Genomic DNA, 21,113 nt, shown 5'->3' on the forward strand with positions numbered 1-21,113 from the left:
AACATTATATATTTTTCGGGCACATATATATATTAGGGAAATAATACAGGATAAATGTTTTGCTATCAAAGATTTACTTTTACATTTCCTTAGTTTGTGTAAAGACTTCAAAATTATATGCATATATTTTGTCATCCATTTTGTTCATATTTTCTATAACTAATTAATTGAAAGCAATTTTCAAATTACAAATGAAGGATATAATTAAACATATAAGGTATATTTCTCTCTTTCTTTTTTGAACACTGATACAAGAATATATTAAATGATGTTTATAATACTATATGTGAAACTATTTTTTTCCACTTGAATTAAACATTATCTTAAAATTTTAATGTATAATCTCTAGACTTATAAATTATTTTCACTTTATTAATTTCTTCTATATTTATTATGGATTGTTCATTATTTTAAAATTATTATTTTTTTTTTTGCTTTTTTTTCGCACACAACAATTATTTTACTATATTAGATTCCTCTGTAGAATTAGTATAAATGCTACTTCATTTGTTATATGAATATGCAATCATTTATTTATTTTTTTTCAGCTCTTTGTCTTTGCTCCCTTTTAAACAATTTATTTGTGTAACTTTATTGCAAAAAAAATAAAATAAAAATAATGAATTTTGTTGGTATAATATATTACACAGAGCTTAATATGACAAGATGACCCTTTAGGCTTTATTATTTTATTCCATTTGTTTTCTCTTTTTTTTCTCTTTTTTTTAACTTTTCTTTTTTTTATCCTGCTTTTATTCATTTTTTATTTATTTTCTCATACAATTATTTCAAAATTATATAGTAAAAATAAGCACACTATGTAACTGATATAAAATGCCTTGTATTATTAAAGTACGAATTTCGGGTATTAGAAATATCAATGCCTTTGAAAAATATGAAATAGATTCTTTTAAATACCTTGAGGTAGTCAAGCAATAAAAATGAGTTAACACATCCTGCATTGAGGATAGAGAAAAATGTCAAAAGTTATATCGTCAAATATATGTAACTACTATGCTATTTATTTGTATACATTTTTTCATAGGTAACATTAGGGGAAACAAAACAAAGGACTAAATTTAGTAAGAAAATTTTGTCTATTATTCCAAATGTATACATATATATATCACTACAAATAATAAATAACATATACGATCATTTATTGTGTGTATTAATATTTTTTTTTTCGAAATTATTTAGATATTAGTAAAACATCGAATGATTTGAACTTGTCGTTCAGACTCGAAATATCTGATGATTCAGAATTACAAACTTGTCCACTTAAGATAGCGGTATTCTACTTCAGAAAAATATAGCGTCCATGGAATTGAGGCATATACAAATACATTAGCCTTATGGAATGATTACAATAAATATAAACTTAACAATTATCATAGAGCATAAATACATTTTTAACTTTTCAGATAGATGATGCTGAAGATATAAACAGTGGATACATCCAAATAGATTTCAGTTTTTTTTATTTCCATGATAATCTAAAGTTGGAAGGATGGTTTCCCCTATATGATTCATTGGAAGGAATTAAAGGTTTAAAAAAAATAATACATAAATGTGATAAAAAATCGAGATATATGAACAATTTTGCGATATACTTATCAAAGAGTGCAAATCATTTTCCCATGTAAAGGAATTTACTTCATTTTTCAAAACACACTTTTTATTTTCCTTTTCTTTTATTCTTATCAAATTTATATGTTCTCATTAATATTTAGGTGAATTATACTGTACTATAAAATGGGAATTCTTTGAAGAAAAAAATCCATATAATGATAATAGTGCAGGTAAAATAAATATATCTAATTTATATATAATTTAGTTGTTTTTTTACTTTCATAATAATATATTCCACTTTTTTTTAGTTCTTCTTCTTGGTACAACTTCCTTTCCAAAAGGGTCCCCCTATTACATCGAGGAAATAATAGGCTTTGCAGTAAGATCAGAAGAAATGATAAATGTATATTTTCCACTTTACATATATTTTTTTAATATAAGTTGGTGTCAAAAAATATGTCTGAATTTAAAAATAATATCAAATGTCTTTAATTTATTTTTCTCCATTTAGCATGAACTTAAAATAGTTAATGATCCTGAATATGATTGGAAGGATTTTATTAGATCAAGCAGGTTTGTTAAATTAAATTATGAAAATATAGTGTGTTAAAAAATATGTCCATAAAATAGTAATCCATTATAGGAATACAATTCTTTATCTTTATTATATTTACTTATTTTTCCATTTTTATCGTTTTTTTTTCTTATCACAGAAATTCCAATGAAGCCCGATGTGACGTTATACAAAATTCATTCATGGAAGTTAGAAAATATGTTGGAAAAAAGGTAAAAAAAATCAATTTTAAGTACTTTATTATCCCATTTGGATATATATCGAGCTAGCTATATTTCTATTTGGAGAAAAAAAAAATTAACAATTCGCTAGACAATTTTTTTTTTTTTTTGTGTGTGTGTGCAGGCTAAAATATTAGGGGGAAATGCAATTTTAGGCTATCGTGAGCATTTAAATTTGGAAGGAAGTACAACAAACAAGTAGGCACTTGTATCTTTGTATATGCATATATATTTATAATAATTTTTTCATTTAATGGAGTTTAAAAGGGATCTGAAGGAAGCATATGCACCCTGTATAACATGGCAATTTTGTTTGGTATTATTTACCTTAGTTATATTCTCATTTTTTATTTTTGCTTTTTTTTGGGGTAGAATTTGTATCCGTATTATAGGGACAGTTGTAAAACTGGGAGTGAAAGGATTTAATAACCTTAATTATATTAACATTTCAGAAAATAATAACATAAAAAACATTTTGAGAAATAACGAAATATTTTTGAAAAATATTCCTGAAAAATATAAAGAAATTAAATTTAATAGAAGAAATACAATCCATCCTAATTCAACATCCTATAATTTTGTGGATGTCATTCTGCTTACTGTTGATTCACTTCCGAAAAATATAAAATACCAATATGGTACATATTTTTTTTTTGTTATTACAACGAAGTTGGATATGCATTCCTACTTTACTTACAACATATAAATTTGTCTGAATTATTTTTTCGCAATTTTTAGGAGGTTTAGTGGCATCAAAATCAGTTAAGGTTTTGCACCCAAGGCTTACAGAGCAGCATAGAGATGAATGGCTTCTCGAAATTAGAGATGAGGTAAATTTCAAAAAAATAAAAAAAATAAAGAAAAGAGAAAATAAAGAAAGTATTACCAATATATCTATCTTTTTCTCTTTAAATTGAGTTTATTCCAAAGTGAATATCTCAAAAAATAAATTTTAATTTATAAAACTATTTATGTTGATCTCTTAACCACTTGCAACACCCTTAACCTTTTTTCCATATAGCTCAAATCAAATGCGACATTTCTTTCGTGCAATGTCATTTTGGGTAATATAAAAATAGTCCAATACATATATTTATTTGTGAGATTGTTCGAAATTCTTTTATTAATGTTTATTCCATTTACATGAAGCAACCTACACAACCAATAATGCAAGACTTATAATGACATTTTCACCAGGTTATAAAGAAGATGCTTATATTTTCAATGATGTCATTGTCCTTTTTTGTTATGGTACTGCCATAAATGTATTACCTTCGTTTTTTTACGATGACAAAATTATCGCATTCTCGCATAACGAACAAAATAAGCATTCACAAAAAGATGAATCAGAAAACTCAAGAAAAAATAGTAGTTGCATATATTTGCATTATGCTTCGAAGGAAATAGAAAATAGCAATATATTTTGCAGGTGAGTTGAAAAAATAAAATAGCAATAAAAAACAGAATTACATATACACATTTCTATATTTTGACCTTATTTTTCATCCTCTTTTTTTATTAACAGAATATGCAATGATGCATCTGTACCTAAAATTCTTATTTCTTCATCCAATGCCCCCAAAAATTTAGCCGTCATAGGGAAGTAAGTCATTCATATTTTCAGATGTCATTTCTATTCAAATAATATGGATTATGTACACACTTTTATTGTGTTCTTACATTTTTAGCGGGTTCTTAATTTCGGCTTTTGTCGTTTATCCATTGAAAAAGAATCATGGGGAAAATCTCGCATCAGAGGTAAGGAAATTAGACAAAATATAATTTTCTAAAATGCGGTAAATAATCATAAAAAACATATTTTTCATGCTCATAAAATGGGAATAAGTTTAATAATATTCATACTGATCCTGAGTTTCATTTTGTTATTTCCTTTTCTAATGATTTTTAACTTCTTCCCTTTTTATTCGGGTTTATCCAGATCAGCGAAATTCTTCCCTTCCTGGAACTGAATCTGCACAAACAGATCATATGCAAATTACTCGTTAACGGGTTTAATAGTATTTTTGATTACAACCTAAAATTGTGTTTTAATAATAATTATTTATTTGGATATTGTTATGGAACTGGGATGTGTACATATGGAATATATTATGAAAATAAATTTTTAATAAAATCAAATTATAAGGACAATTTTTATATACGTAATAAATGTGTAAATGCTGATGAATTAAAAATTATATATGACAACATAAATTATAGATCTTTTTTTAGTAAAAATAAAAGTTTGGTTTCGCCTGTTTTTATTAATGGAGATATTATATATAACATTGAAAATGACTACAAAAAGGATGAAAACAATTACAAAAATTATGAAAATAATTACAAAAAGGACGAAAATAATAGTAAAGGAGAAATCGACAAACCATTTAAACAAAACTTTATGAATGTACTTAATTCTGATATTATAAATGTTGATAATAAAAAAATTTCATATAAATATTCAAAGACTGATTTTAACGAAAATGCATTACGAATTAAAGAACCCCATTTTTACTGTCAAGATGTAAATAAGACAATTAAGAATGATAATTATTTTAGATTGAAAGAAATATATTTAAAAGAAGAAAAAGAACTGCTAAATGAGGATAACTATAGTGATAACATAAATGGAGGTGATCAATTTTATAGAAAAAAAAATATTAATCATATTGATAATTATACAAAATTAGGTATTAAAGAAAGAAAAAGAATTAAAAAAAAAAAAGAAAAAAAAAAAGCAAGAAGAATACAAAATAAAGGTTATATATACGAAGTAGAGGATCATCTAGATAATATAACATTATTAAATATATATGAAGATAGTATTGCATTATATAATTATGTTTTTAATTTAGATATTAAAAGTTACCTTCTTAATAAGCGATATGATATAGCTACCCCTGCAAAAAAAAATGAAGTACCTATAAAAAATATGTTAGAAAATATAAAGGACAAAAAAGAGACAGAAAAAACGAACTATACAGAAAAGAAACAAAATTGTGTAAAAAAAGAAAGTATGAAAGAAAAACACAAATATGATAAAACATTTTTCGATGAACAAATAAAAATAAAAATACCTATTTCTATAGACATAGATAATAATACAACAAAATGTGAAAATAATAAAAAAAATAGCAATAACAACGAACTAGATAAAATGAATAAATATGAAATAGTAGAAGAAAATAAAAATAAAATATTAGATGATGAAAAATATCCAAATGATATATTATTAAAAAAAAATACAATTTTATCACTTCCTGAAAATAGTGAAAATAATATTGCCTTATATGATGAATATAAAAAAGAAATAATGACAAATTATTCAAAGTACTTTTTTTATATTTGTACTTTGGATTTTTTGCCAAGTATAAAATTTGAAACATTCTATGAACAAATAAATTGGCGAAATGAAAATGAACAATACAACAATGCTATATCGAATAGTGAATATTTATCTGATTCAAAATTATTGAAATCTCCAAAAAAGACAAACAAAAATATTCAAAACACACAAATGGAATACATACAAAATTATGAATATTATAATAAATTATTGAAAAATGAACATGTAGATGATGGTGAAGATAGTATTGGAGAATGTCATCTTATATTGCCTAATCCAAAAATGGAGAATGAACAAAAAAATGATTTGGTAAAAAATAAAATAAATTATATAGATGAAGAAAACCGGAATTGCTCACTATTTTATCAAGACGGTAAACAATTATTATCGTATACGACAGATAAAGAAAATTATTATAATATAATATATGATCATAATTCTATAATTAAAAAAACTATATATAGGGAACAAAAAAGAGAAAAAAAAAAAGAAAAAAAGAGAAAAAATAGAAGTAAAAATACATATTTAAATAATTTATCAAAAAGTTATATTTATTTAATTAAAAGAATTAATTTATTTGGAGAAAATAATGATGAAGTGGATGTAATATATGAAAAAATAAATAAAGCTTTTAACGATTTGTACAACATATTTATATTCTATACATTTGTTCATAACTTATATCCTTGTTGTATTTGCAGTATTCGATTACACTTTTCTTTCATAGCATGTGATGTATTAGAAATAATGCTAACTGGGCATTTAATAAAAGTTAAAAATAATAAGGCAATACATTTTGAATTAAAAAATTTGGATCAATCAATGCAAGAAAATTTATTAAAACATTTTTTCAACCATTTGGAAAATTATTATATGGAACGATCAGAGTTTTTTTTTAATTTTGATAATTTTTTTTCTTCAGAAAGAGATGATAAAGCTAGTTATATAAGAAATGAATTAACAAAAAAGGAGTTACCACATCGTGGTCTTATTTTAGCTAGTTACAAAAAAAAAAAAAAAAATAATAATTCTAATTTATTAACACATATTATTCCAAATATTGTGAAATACCCATTTTGTGTTATAGTTGATATGATTAGAAATATGTTTAAAAGTAATGAAACAAAAAAGAAGAATGAAAAAGATAAGGAAAAAAAAAAAATGAAAAAAAATGAAATTTTCCACTTAAAAGATGGGGTGCAAAAAGAAAAAGACACCAAAAAAAATAAGATAAATAAATTTAATGCCTTTTTAAAAAAAGGAGATAAAAAAATTAATCAATCTTATGATATGGGAAATATATATGATAATCTATTTATGTTTAGTGAATTAAAAAATTATATTATGTTAGAAAATAATAAGCATTTATTTGATACCTTCATTGAGCATAAATTTTCATCTATTATTATAACCCCTTTAAATATTTTACCAAATGTTATAATTAAAAAATATTTCGGAGTCATATCTTTACATATAGTTAAGGAAAATATTAATTTAAAGAAATTTGATTTTTTTTATCAGAGCTTAATATCCGATATATTGTATATAGCCAAATCTCATATTAAAGCTATTGGTGCAAATCTAATTTCATCTTTTAAAATTACAAATATATTTTTAAGAGAGGAAAAGTCGCATGGATATGCTTTGATAAGCATTTGTGGCGACGTCGCCAAAATATGACGCAAAAATGGATGGAAAATTAAGTGAAAATGGGATAAAAAATGACAAAATGAAGAGGTAAAAAATAAAAGCTTTGTTTAGCTGAAGGTTCAAAGGTAAGCCCTATAGAATGTCCATCCCCTCACCTATGGTCATCTAAATTTTTTCGTATCTTATTTTTATATTAATTTGTTTTTCTGTCAACTTTTTCCATTTTCAATAAAACAATGGTAGCAAATAATTCTACCCAAATTTAACTAAAAATCGTATGCACAATTTATACAATTTTACAAAAAATATAGTTAAATAAAACTTCAATTAAATTGATTGTGAAAATAAAAATAGTTTATATAAGACGTCAAAAATATGCGCCTTTAGTACAAAATTTAAAGTATGGTTTCCCTGTCTACTCATCTTTAGGATTTTCTTTTTGTTGTTTTTTTTTTTTATTATTTCTGTTCATAAAATATTCACCAGTTTCCATTTGTATGTCAATTTTTCTTGGTAATTGATCAGGTGGAAAAACGGATTTTTTCTTACCATTTTTATTTTCTAATTTTTGTTTGATTTTTTTTCGTTGAACATTTCTTTTTTTAAAATTCGGAAGATATTTTTCCCAATTTTCATTTTTTAATTCATCATTTTTTTCTAACTCTCGTTTTGCAATTAATTCTTTTATATGATAAACTGGGTGAATATTTTTCATGCAATCAATAACAATCCTTCTTACGATTTTTAAAGATTTAAAATTTCCAATAACACATACAGTTTTTCCATGAACACAAATATAACATTGTGTTAATATTTCAAGAGCTTTTAAAGTAGTAGCATTACTTCCTAATAATCTTTGTCTCCTTTTAATAAATTTATTTTTATTTCTTATATAACCACTAATTTTTATAATATCACAAAATATTTCATCATCTAATACTCTTTTTGCATGGTTATAAGGCACACTACGTGAAAGCAAGGATATCATATCACGTGCTTTTATAATTATATATGGGTCAAATGTTTTTTTTGTTGTTTTAACTGTCATATATCCTTCAATTAAATTTATTTCAAATTTTATAAAATGATTATGCAATGTGTTTTTTATATCTGTACTAAATTGCTGTAAATATTTTTCTCGATATTTAGGAAATAATATTTTAAAACTTGATTCTTCTAAAAAATGATGTTTATTATCTTCTTTTGTGAATTTTTCGATTTTCCAATGGTCTATATTTTCATTGTCCCAAGGTTTGTCTTTTCTATATCTTTTATTTTTGTTTACATTTTCTTCATCCTTACCGTTTTCCATTGCAAATCAGAATGTTGATAAAAAAATAAAATAAAAAAAAAATATATATATATATACCTACTTAACCACGTAATGGTAAGCTATGTAAAGTGGTTCGACAATAAGGTCATTTTACAAATTAATTTAATTTAGTTTATTTAATTTATATTAATTCATGTATTATTCCGTCTGACTTTTCCTTTATTTTTTTTAAAATCATTTATATCGAACAAATTAAATATTTGTAGCTAACATAAATGACATCACTTTATTATATGCGATTTTTTTTAAAGCATTTTTTGGTAAAAAAAAAATAAAAGAATTATATTTTTAAGCAAATAATATATACCTAAACAATGTTTTATTTGTATATAAATACCATATAAAACGAATTATATAATCTACGAATTTTTTACAAAAAAAAAAAAAAAAAATTATATTTTTCTTTAAAGGAATTTTAATAATCTTCCATTTCGCCCCATATTTTTTTTCTCATAAAATATTATACAATTTTTTTTGTATCCCCCTTTTTATCATAACCACAAATTATATGAGCGGAGTGAGGGCTGGTATATAGGGATCACGTTTTTTATGAACAGAAAAATGAGGAAAAGTAGAATAATTTTATTTTTGTAAAAATTTATGTATTTATATTTTTATGCTATTTTTCGATAGTGAAAAGATTGCATTTGTTGAAAACGATGAATTAAAAAAAAATTGAGAGCGAAAAAATATATCCCAACATAATCATGTATAGTAATATGCGTTAATTATTGAAAGTGAACAAGTATATATGCCGATTTTAATTATTTGGGAAATATAAATGCGAAAAAAAGGATTACTTGTTCGGAACCCCCCATCCTGTTTCGCGTTTTGTTTTTTTCCTGAAATGAAATAAGAACATACATATTTGTAACAAAAATATAGAAACATAAATATATGCATCCAATTTAATGCAGTTAATCAAAGGTTTGAAAAATTATATACATTACTTAAGAACTCAAAATGAATTAAAACTACAATTATACAATAGTGACAATATTTTATTATTAAAAAAGTGTATCCATATTTCGAATGTGTTTAAATTTAAAAATGGCAAAACAATTTGTGATAAAACATGTAGCAATGGTAAAAGGAACGAACTTGTAAAAAATGTGGACTCATTTTATGAAAATGATAATGATAATTATACGAACCAACAAGTTGAAAAAAACTGTATAATAAACAAAAATATGTTATACGAAAATACAAGTATTATAAATAATATGAACAGTCAAGTGAAAAAAAAAATAGAAATTATTTTATATTCATATAAGTCTAAAAAAATAAATATTTGCGTTCAAGAAATATTAGAAATTGTAAATAGTTATCCTGGAAATAAAGACATATATATAAATAAAAACTTATTATTACCTTTTTATATAATATTAATAAAAAAAGGATACTATAAAAATAATTTAAAAAATAATATATATGAAAATTGTTTTATGAATATATTTGACTATATCCACTATAATGCTAATGAACATTTAAAATTTTATAGTTTAAAAAATATACATGAATTATTAATTTGTTTATCAAAATATTTGTATAAAAATAAAGCAAATTTAATTACAGAAAATTTAATTAAAAATATTTTTTATTTTTCTTTTTTTTCACATTTTAATAATTTTAATTATAAAACTAGCAAGCAGAAAAATCATAATATAGTAAATGAAAATAAATATATAAATCAGACAAGTTATTTAAAAGAAAAAAAAGAACTATCCTTATATGAATGTCATTTAGACAAAAATCGTAACCTAGATATAAAACAATTGAACTTGGAAAAAAGCATAAATGATGTTAAATTTTGTGAAAAAAATAAAGATAATGGATTAGAAGGAAAAAATATTTTATTTCCTCAAAATGAACATTATATATATAACAATAAAAAAGGGAAAAAAAAAAAATACACATATTATGAAGAAACATTTTTTTATTTAAAAAGCTATGTTATTTTTTTATCAAACCATCCAAAATATGCTAATCAAAAAATATTATACAGCATATCTACCTTAGCAAATCAAATTGTAGATTTTGAAATAAACTCAATTATGTTATTATCTTTTTTGTCAGCTAATTTAAATTTATTAAAAAAATATTGTGAACAAAATATTAGTAATAACTCCCTTTTTATAAATAGAAATGCAAATTATCACATTTTGCACACAATATTGAAAGATTTCAATTTAAGGAAAGTGGAAAATGAAGATAAAATAAAAAATGAACATTTTGAAAATAATTTACATGACAATGTTGAAAATGAACTCAATACAAATGAAGGATATAGCTTATGGTGTTGTTCGCATATTATTAATATTATAAAAATTTTTAAAATAAAAAATATTTTATTTTCAAAAGCATTTAAATCTGACGAAAAAGGAGAAAAATGCTTACAAGAAGCATTTACTAATATTATAAATAAGCTTGATATATTTTATTTAAATAATAAAAATAATTTTATTAGTATATCAAAAAATGAAATTGATAGTTTTTTTTGTATATATATAAATTTATCAATATTATTAAATGAAGTAACAAATAAAAAAGATATATTTTTTTTAATTTCAAAATTTTTTAAGAATTCATTTCAAAGTGTATATATATATTTCAACAATTTGTATATTAATATGTTAATCAATTTGATGAATGGGCTTTATAATCAGATATCTGCATATTCTAAAATAAGTGTCTATGATATACATTTTGAAAATATTTTAAATAATTGTTTTAGTGAAGAAATAGATTGTCAACATATCATAACTTCAACACATTTGTTGGAAATAAATTCTGAATCCAATTTAGAAAATAATCCTATAACTTATTGTTTATATTTAGTAAAAGATGTCGGTACGTGTTTATTACATTCAATTCAAGAACAAAGTCAAATACCACTTACAAAATTGATAACTGTTTTAAATTATATACATAAAATAAATAAAATATTTCTTCCTTATAATATATTTAACATTTTAATTTTTAATTATATTGATGAAATTCAAAAAAATATTAAAAATGATGATAAAAAGCTATGTAATAATAATAGTCCAGGAAATCATCACATTCTTATATTTATGAATATATATCTTTATCACAAAAATGAAAATATATTAAATTTTAATTTGTTGAAAAAATGCATAAATCTTATAAAAATCAATGAACAAAATATAGGAACAATTAAAGAAACAGAAATCCTTATGCTTCTCAATTTTTTTAAAAAATATTACCAAATAAAAAGAAAAAATATTAACACAAATTTAATAACAGATATACAAAACAAAACAAAAGACATAAACAATTTAAACAAACACGACTCTAAAGTTAATGGTAATATTAATGAAAATGTTGAACTTTTATCAAGAAATAGTATTTTCAAATTTTTAAATCAAAAACATGAAGAGTACGATTCAGAGCATTTTGAATTATATATAAATAAATGCATATATAAAATTGTAAATAAACTTATATTTTCCTATACCACTAAAACTGAACATAATGAAAAAGGCCATTTAAAAAATACAAGTACACGATTTGATCATAAAACAAACTCGAATTCTTTAAATGATACACAACTAAAAATGAATGGAAATAAAATAAATATTCCTCATTCTAATATTTCAAATTTCTCACAATATAAATTAAATTTTTTTCAAAATATTAATATTTCTAAGAAAAATGAAAATCTACAATATTCTATAAATCTATATTTTATATTATATGAAATTTATTTTCGTCATTATATAGTTACGGAAAAACAAAAAGAAGTATCATTACCCTTTCTGACAAATCTTATTAAATTAAAAAAAAATAATTTAAATGAAGAAAATTATTATCATATAATATCTTGTTTTTTAAGCATAAATGTACTTAATCACAATATTTATTATTTATATGAACAATATATAAAAAATAACTATAAAAAAATAAACAAAAAATATGTTTTGGAAATTATGAAAAAAATATTTGAAAATTTTGTTTCCATTTCAAATGTTAATAAAGATAAAATAAAAAAAAATGACAATTTTATTTTTGATAATAAAAATAGTATAAATCAAAACTATATTATACAAATCGATGAAAAAAATTCAATCATTGAAAATATTATATATATGTCTTGTAATTCCTTAATGTGTGATATTGATTATATAAAAAATTTTCGATATTTTAAAGAAATATTTCATGAATATTGTGAAAATTATATAAACTGTTATATTATAAGAAATAATTTTAATTATTTTTCCCTTTCCTATTTTAACAAGTTTATATATTGTGAACAAATTAAATTAAATAAAAATGTGATGATTATATTGTTAAATACATTTTCGAACCTCTACTACACTATAAATAAGCATTTACATGTGAACAAAATAGAAAAAATCGACAAAAAAAAAAATGAAAAAACTGGCAAGCCAATCATCGCTTTGACACAGCAAAATGAAAAAATGAAAAAAATAAAATCCGAACATACCAGCATATGTTATTGGGAAGAAAGTCATGAATATATAAACAAAGAAACAAAATACAATGATTTTATCAAAAATAAATTATTAAAAAATATAACCAAAATAATACAAAAAATATATATAGATATAAAAAGAAAGAATAATGCAAATAAAAAAATAGTAATATCAAATAGAGAATTAATTGATATAATAGTTGCTTTAAAAAACACAAAATCACGATTATATAATATTTTATATTTTTTATCAAAAATATATATCAATAAAATGCTTTACAACAAACTTACCAAAGTAGAACATCACGTAAAATATATGAATAGTATAATATATCTTGATTTTATAAATGAATTAAATATATTATATATGTCTATAATTGGAAAAGATGAAATGAAAATAGGAAATATAAATAAAAATATGTTAAAAGAAACGAAACACCATTTTTGTCATATTTTATTTTATAATTTTTTGAGATTAAATTTGACAGCATTATTTGTTCCAAATATTTCAACATATATTCTGAATATAATTATGTTATATATCGATGTAGTAAATTATGAATTTGAAAAAAAAAACAAAATTTTAACAAAAATAATATTTTTTACACAATCTTTATTAAAATTATATTATGTGAGCAAAACCATATTACCAAATGATTTAGATAAAAGAAACATCTTTCTTATTTTTTTATTATTCTCATTAAGCAATAATAATAATAAATACATAAATATATCGTCACTACCCTTTGACGCGTTAAAATTGTTTTATAATAAAATCATTTTGGAAAATCTGGATAATTTGCAAACTACTCAAATACATTCTTCTTTTGCACATCATACTATATACAACTTTGTATCTAATTTTTTCAAAAAATATTCCGATAAGTATAAAATTATGAATGAAGCTATAATTAATTTTTATAATGTCGACTTATGTATAGAGAAAAATAAATATTAACTTTCAACCATATTTTAAATCATATAATATAAGCTAGCGTAGTGTATTACCCCTTTGAAATTCAACTTGGTTGTTTGTTTATTTGCTTGCTTATTTTATTTTTTCATTATGTGCAATTCACACCATTTCAGGATTACCATAAACCCTTATCATTTTTTTTAAATATGCAACTAGACAATCTAAGCAAATGATATTACCATTCATATATTGTTTACTTTGTGTGTTTTTTTCATTTTTATAAGTTTTTTTTTTTGCCCATTTTTTAAATATTTTTAATGCACCTTTTTTTCTCGGACCTTTAATTCGGTACCCCGTTACACCATCATTTTGATCATCCAGGTCTACATTTTTATTTTGAAAAATATAAAATTTTTGATTTTGTGTGATTTCAAAATTTATGGGTATTAACACATTTTTCTTTTTGGTAAATTTATGCCTAAATTTGAAATTATTCAATTGATTCGAATATTTGTTTTCACTCTTTGGTTTTAAAATATTTTCATTTTTTTTTTGTTTGTGGTTATATTTTCGAGACATTATTTTGTTATTAAAATGTGTGTGTTTTTTTATACTATTTTGTTCAGAATATATTTTATTTAATTTTGTATAAATATTTCGATAAATATCACTATTACTATTATATATATAATCCATGTATTTATCATATGTGTTTTCCAAATTAATATAATCGTTATGATATATTTTTATAATTTGATCAAGTTTGTTATAGTTACTATAATTATTTTTTTGGATATTTTCTATATATTTAAATTTTTTTGGATTAAAAATATAATTTTGATTAGAATTAGATATGTCTTTCATAATGTGGTTATCATTTATTTTGTGAACATTCTTAGTAATTATATTTTTTTTTTCAAGTTTTAATGGAAAAAAATTATTAAAAGTGAATTTAACAAAAAATCCATGAAATTTCCTCTTTTTTTTGTTATCCTTAATATTATCATCATTTTTAAAATTCAAATTTCGAATATTTTTATAATTGTTTTTTAGGCATTCATCATATAATTGAATTAGATGATCTATATCGATATTTTCTTTACATAAAAGAAAAAATAATTTTTTAAAATCATGAATTTTACTATCATGAACTTTGAAAATATTTTTATAATTTTCTAATTTAGTATTCTTTTTTATTTCTTGAATTCCTTTTCGTCTTTTTCTATATATATTTTTTTTTTTTTTCCAAACACAATCTTCTTTACAACAAAATATGTTGATAAAATTATTATCATATCCAAAATTTAAGACATTATTTTTGTCATCAAAATTTGAAAAACTTGAATGTAATATTATTGAATTATTTTTAACAATTTTCATTTTTATTTGTATTAATTCTAAAGATATAAATCCACCAAATGGTGGTATTTTCATATATTTTTTTTTTATACCTATACAAGATTGAAATGATAAAATAGCAGATTGGTGAGTTAGATATAATGTAACTTTGGGGGTATATATATATTTTTTTTTATTTTTTTTATTTTCAAACAACCTTACACTTATTAAAAAATTAATAACAACATCAATTAAAGACAAACCACTACATACCCAAGACAAATATCTATTATTATATTCAAATGACATCATCCATTTATAGCACTGATATATTTTCTGAAAAAATAATTTATTTATTTTTTCTTGTTTTTTCTGAAAATAATTTTGAAAATTTATTTCTTTTAATTTCAAATTTTCATGCCCCTTTTTAATATCAAAAATAATGTTAATATTGTGATATAAATATGCGTCATATGAGCTTACAAACTGTTTAATTATTTTTACATTTTTTTGTTTTCTTTTAAAAATATGATATTTGTAATTATATAATCCCATATTATCATTTTTATTACACCAATCATATATTGAGTTTATTTGAAGGAGTTTTATTTTATGAATGTTCATATCCATATTTTTTAAATTAAATAAAATTGGTAAGTGTAAATAATTTTTCATATAACCTGATGAATAGTTAATTTTTTTTATATCGTTCAAAATTATAGATTTATTTAATTTTTTCTTTAATATATATAAAGTAGAGTTATATTTTTTTAAAATTGTAAAAATTTTATTTTGTATAATACCTATTTTGTTGTCTTTTTTATTTTGTATAATACCTACTCTATTGTCTTTTCCTTTGTTTGAATAATTGCTATATTTATTGTTTAGCAACAAACTGAATCTACAAATATAATTTGATTTCCATTTTGTTAGGTAATAAATGATGGATATTTCACTTTTATAATAATTATTTAAAAACTTATAAATATTAGAATTTTCAAAAATATAATTTTTTAATATTTTAATATAATTATTTGTCGATTTTAGCGTTGATATCATTATTGTATCCCTTTCCGCAACTTTAACAATTGAGCATAAAATATATAATATTTTTAAAAAATAAAAAAATACATTAATATAAAAGTTTATGAAACTAATTATATTCATAAACAAATCATATTTTTCTATTATTTTTGTGTATCTACATTTTTCTTTATAATAACATAATTTATAATCGAATTTTAATCTCTTTTCAATATTATCACTAAAAAAAAAATTATTATTTTTCAAACATTTTTCTAAACCCTTTTTATTTTTATTCCACCATATATTCCAAATATCACTATGAATACAATTGCTAAATATTTCTTCATTCAAAATTTTAAATATTTTCCACGAATCTTGAAAAAAATCAATGTTATTTATATATTTTAAAAGAAAAAAACTCATATATATTTTTTTATTTACACCTAAAATACCACAAATAATTGCATATGCTGTTAATTTACATCGTTCACTATTCGTTGTTCTAATAGACAAATATTTATTTATAACTTTTATGAATGTATCATAATTTTTTTTTTTTTTTATATCATAATTTTTTAATTTTTTTTTTAGCAAATGTTTTTTGTGAAAATATAAATAATTTATATAATTCAAAAAAAGAGAATTCTCTATTGTTTGATCACCCATAAACAATGGTCTATCTGTAGAGTTCAGTCCTTTCTTTACACAAATAAAATAATTTAGCATTTCTTTAATTTGATGTTCTTCATTCCATTTAAAAAATTTAAAAACTTTACTATCCCTTATATGTCTATACCTCTTTTTATTATATTTTTTATTTAATTTTTTTAAACTATGATAATATTCCCTTAGATATTCACCAATTTTTATCGATTGTTCAAATCCCAGAAAAGTTAAATCTCCTTTTTTTTCTACAAATGGCCATATATTTTTAATTTTTTTTTTTGGAGTTCTAGCTCCATGTCTCATAAAAATTATGTTTGCAACTACATTAACTTCGAAATATGCAAAAACACATTTTCTGCAAATTAATAATTTTTTTGGAAAATTATCAAAATAACAATTTCTTCTTAAGTTGTACAATTTAAATGAACAACATAAGGATTGCTTCAACTTTTTTTTCTTTTTATTCCTCTTCTTAAGTTTTTTATAAAATAAAATATGTGTTTCCTTTTCATTTTCGTTTTTTTCAGCGTCCTTTTTCCTTAGCATTTCGCAAAAAACACAAATATGTCCAAACCGAATATCTTAGAACGCTTGTTCTTTTTCTTTATTTTACTTTCCTGTAATAATTATTATGCACATACATAAATAAATATGTATGCACGCAAAATGAGGAAACACGACATAATATGTAGATCTATTGACGTTAAAAAATTTCAGCTAGCTTTTTTCCATTTGGCAAAAAAAAAAAAAAAAAAAAATATAATATGAAAAATGAAGTGGTATGTGACTAGTCAAAATATTTTAATTTAAAGCAATATGATCTCCGTTTTATGCATATTATTTGGATATATTTACATGTATGTTATGTTTATATTGTGCTTATATATATCCACAAACTTAAATATTAATAATCTTGGTTTGTTGTACTATATATTATGAATGAAATTGGCACTAATATTCAGCTCAGCATATAATATATATTCATTATGTTATTTTAATTTTATTAACAATTTTTACATTATCTTAAAGAAAATATATTTCCCATATGACACCATTAGATTTTCCTATATTTATATATGCATTATTTATTGCATAGTTTAATGCGCACATATGCAATATATATGTTAAATATATGTACGTATGTACATGCATATAATTTTTTTATAGGAGCATATTTTTATTGGAATTTAATTATTTTTTGTTTTCTATAAATTAAATTGTAAATTTTATAATTAAAAAATGTTTGAGTATTTCATACTATTTCAGCATATATATAATATCAATGTCTGTGTAATATATATATGTGCTTCAATTTATTTTCCCCTTTAAATGGGAAATTTATTCTTATATAATAATTATGAAAAAGCACTTTTAATAATTTGCTAAAACGCAAAATTTTGGAAGCAACAATCTTAAAAATGTAAGAATGGAAAATTGTAAAAAAAAACGGCTTGGTACCACTAATATTTTCTTCAAAAAAGAAAATGAAAAAAATGCTAATAAATTATTTTTAAAAAAATTGAAAATTGTATAATTTTACAAGTACCTTTTATTGTGTATACTCAATCTCTATATAAATATTTTTTTTATTCAAACTGTCCGTTGAGTTATACATTTTATGTGAATATTATGAAAACTGCAAAATTCCCATAAAGGGCTATTCATATTAACAAATTAAGTACACAGGTGTGCAAACGAAACTACTTAAATATATATACTAATATTATGTCTGTTTATATAATAATAATAATAAAATTATATATTCTTACAAATGTGTAAAATTGAAAATATATATAAGGAAAGAATGGTGCTTGTCCCTATAAATGTTGGGCATAAAAAATAATAAAAAATAAATAAAAAAAAAAAAATAATTGAAAAAAATATCAAATACAAATTTCTATGAAAAAAAAACATAGTTTAGTAAAATGAATATATATAATATTTGCCCATATTCTAATTTTCATATAATTAAATGTTGTACTATCCCATATGTGCGTGAAATGCAAACAAATGTACTAAATACAATCGAACTAATAAATGCCTATACATAAATTCGGATCACATTTCAGCTCTTCTATGTGTTTACATTAATATTGTTTCGAAACTTCATTCTTATGAGCACATCACTTATATAATGCCAAGTTAATTCAACTAATATATACTCCAGGGATTGTTCATTTGGTAATTTTATGCCGTATTTTCATGGGTATATAATATATGCATTTGCTTATTTATTTATCTATCCATATTTTAAGAAACGAGGAAACATTTCACCCTATAGCAATGGCAACTATTATTTGTATAACATTGCAATCAAAACGGAATGTAAACAAATAATAATAATAATACACATCTTTTATGTAATTTATACAAACTAACATGCAGTTAATTTTATTTTTTTGTTCTTCCTTCACAACATATTTTGATATATAATTATTAATTTTCATTTTTTATATAGATCTAGAAAAAAAAATAATTAATATACACTTTATTTATATTTATTATGCTATTTTTTAACATACCATAAAACACTATATTTAAATGTTTTTAAAGTTTTTTTTGTGAAAAATTTATAAGTGTATTTCCCTCTCAATTCTTCCAGCAGTTACAAATGCTTGTTTTAGGAATAAAAAAAATTAAAAATAAATATTAATATATATATTTTTCCAAGGTTTATAATTTATTTTTTCCTCTCTAAGTTTTTAATACAACCAGTGCTATACTTGTTTTTTATATGAACATGCATATATTTTATTTTCCAAATTTTTATATGAAATATAATATCCCTACACATTTTGAAGTACCAAATACAATATATTGAATATTGAAAAATACTCAGAGAAAATTATAAGCACAAAAATAATAATATACGAGAAAAAAATATATATGATTCCTTAAACCAACCATATAGCTATATAACTAAATAAATAAGAAATAAAACAATACCGTTTTAATGCTGTTTCGCAAAATGAAGATCATCTTACTTTCCATATTTTTCCTGTACTATGTAAACGGTATGAACACATACATAATACATGTATTGATATATATTAATATTACCACACTATATTGTGTTATTATTATTTTATGCAGCCTTCAAAAATATGAGCAACCATGCCTCATTGCAAATAGCTAGTAGACGAAATGAAAAGACAAACTTTAGAAATAGTGACAGTTTTATGGAAAAAAAAAAATCAAGAACATCTTTGAATAGTACATTTTATGAAATTAAAAGTATAATATCAAAGCAATTATCAGTTGAAGAAGATAAAATACAGCTAACTTCAAGTTTTACTAAAGTAAGAAAAAAAATAGCAAAATATATGTCTTGTTCATATTTTTCCCATTTTTTTTTTCTCATTTTTTTTTCCCATTTTTTTTTTCTACGTTTGTAGGACTTAGGAGCTGATAGCTTAGATCAAGTTGAATTAATAATGGCCTTAGAAGAGCATTTTAAAATTACAATTTCAGATCAAGATGCTTTAAAAATTAACACAGTTGAGGATGCTATAAATTTTATAGAAAAAAATAAAAAGCCTGATGCATAATGTGTGTAAATATTTAATGAAAATTGAGGATTTGATGGAGGAACAACTTTCTCCAAATGTATATATACGACCTGATTCCAAGCCACAATAAAAATTGCAACAGTTGCTACGTTTTTATATATTTAATTTTTTTTTTTTTAAAGCACATTTATCAACGAAATGTTGTTTACATATATATAATGAATGATAAAATAAAAATACAGTTTTCCCAATTTTATTTTTATACATTTTTTTTTATTTTGTTATTATTTTATCATACTTTGTCTTAGTTTATGTTATTGGTATTATTTTTATTTTCATTTTTTTTTATGAAAGAAAAAGAATGTAGTATGCATATAATCTGGTGTGCACTCTTAACAACAAAAGTGATAAAAAAAAAATAAATTTACTAATATTTTTTATAAACTATATTTTTTTGCCATTAAAAAAGAATAAGTTTTTGAGAATAGGTTAAAAAAAAAGAGAAA

The 21,113-nt window shown here is 21.5% G+C and overlaps 5 protein-coding genes across 5 annotated transcripts; 3 read left to right on the plus strand and 2 right to left on the minus strand.

Moving 5' to 3' along the window:
- Positions 1-834: 834 nt before the first annotated feature.
- PBANKA_0305200 (conserved Plasmodium protein, unknown function) lies at positions 835-7,393 on the plus strand (the record flags this gene model as incomplete). Its single annotated transcript, XM_034566374.1, has 16 exons — positions 835-924; positions 1,046-1,082; positions 1,201-1,292; positions 1,425-1,548; positions 1,734-1,802; positions 1,881-1,951; positions 2,084-2,145; positions 2,286-2,358; positions 2,492-2,565; positions 2,740-3,005; positions 3,106-3,197; positions 3,389-3,431; positions 3,565-3,796; positions 3,893-3,970; positions 4,056-4,125; positions 4,307-7,393. 16 exons carry the CDS (start codon positions 835-837, stop codon positions 7,391-7,393), a joined length of 4,560 nt encoding a protein of 1,519 aa, XP_034419936.1.
- A 385-nt stretch (positions 7,394-7,778) lies between these two features.
- PBANKA_0305300 (KRR1 small subunit processome component, putative) lies at positions 7,779-8,675 on the minus strand (the record flags this gene model as incomplete). The annotated part of the gene is made up of 1 exon (XM_034566385.1): positions 7,779-8,675. One exon carries the CDS (start codon positions 8,673-8,675, stop codon positions 7,779-7,781), a length of 897 nt encoding a protein of 298 aa, XP_034419937.1.
- Positions 8,676-9,607: 932 nt separating this feature from the next.
- PBANKA_0305400 (conserved Plasmodium protein, unknown function) lies at positions 9,608-14,110 on the plus strand (the record flags this gene model as incomplete). Its single annotated transcript, XM_034566397.1, has 1 exon — positions 9,608-14,110. One exon carries the CDS (start codon positions 9,608-9,610, stop codon positions 14,108-14,110), a length of 4,503 nt encoding a protein of 1,500 aa, XP_034419938.1.
- Positions 14,111-14,227: 117 nt separating this feature from the next.
- Positions 14,228-17,644, minus strand: PBANKA_0305500 (conserved Plasmodium protein, unknown function; the record flags this gene model as incomplete). The annotated part of the gene is made up of 1 exon (XM_034566408.1): positions 14,228-17,644. The coding sequence occupies one exon, from the start codon at positions 17,642-17,644 to the stop codon at positions 14,228-14,230; it is 3,417 nt and encodes a 1,138-aa protein (XP_034419939.1).
- A 2,407-nt stretch (positions 17,645-20,051) lies between these two features.
- On the plus strand, positions 20,052-20,646 carry PBANKA_0305600 (acyl carrier protein, putative; the record flags this gene model as incomplete). Its single annotated transcript, XM_034566419.1, has 3 exons — positions 20,052-20,112; positions 20,192-20,397; positions 20,494-20,646. The coding sequence occupies 3 exons, from the start codon at positions 20,052-20,054 to the stop codon at positions 20,644-20,646; spliced, it is 420 nt and encodes a 139-aa protein (XP_034419940.1).
- Between the last annotated feature and the right edge of the window lie 467 nt (positions 20,647-21,113).

Source organism: Plasmodium berghei, assembly GCF_900002375.2.
Source record: "Plasmodium berghei ANKA genome assembly, chromosome: 3".
NCBI lineage: Eukaryota > Apicomplexa > Aconoidasida > Haemosporida > Plasmodiidae > Plasmodium > Plasmodium berghei.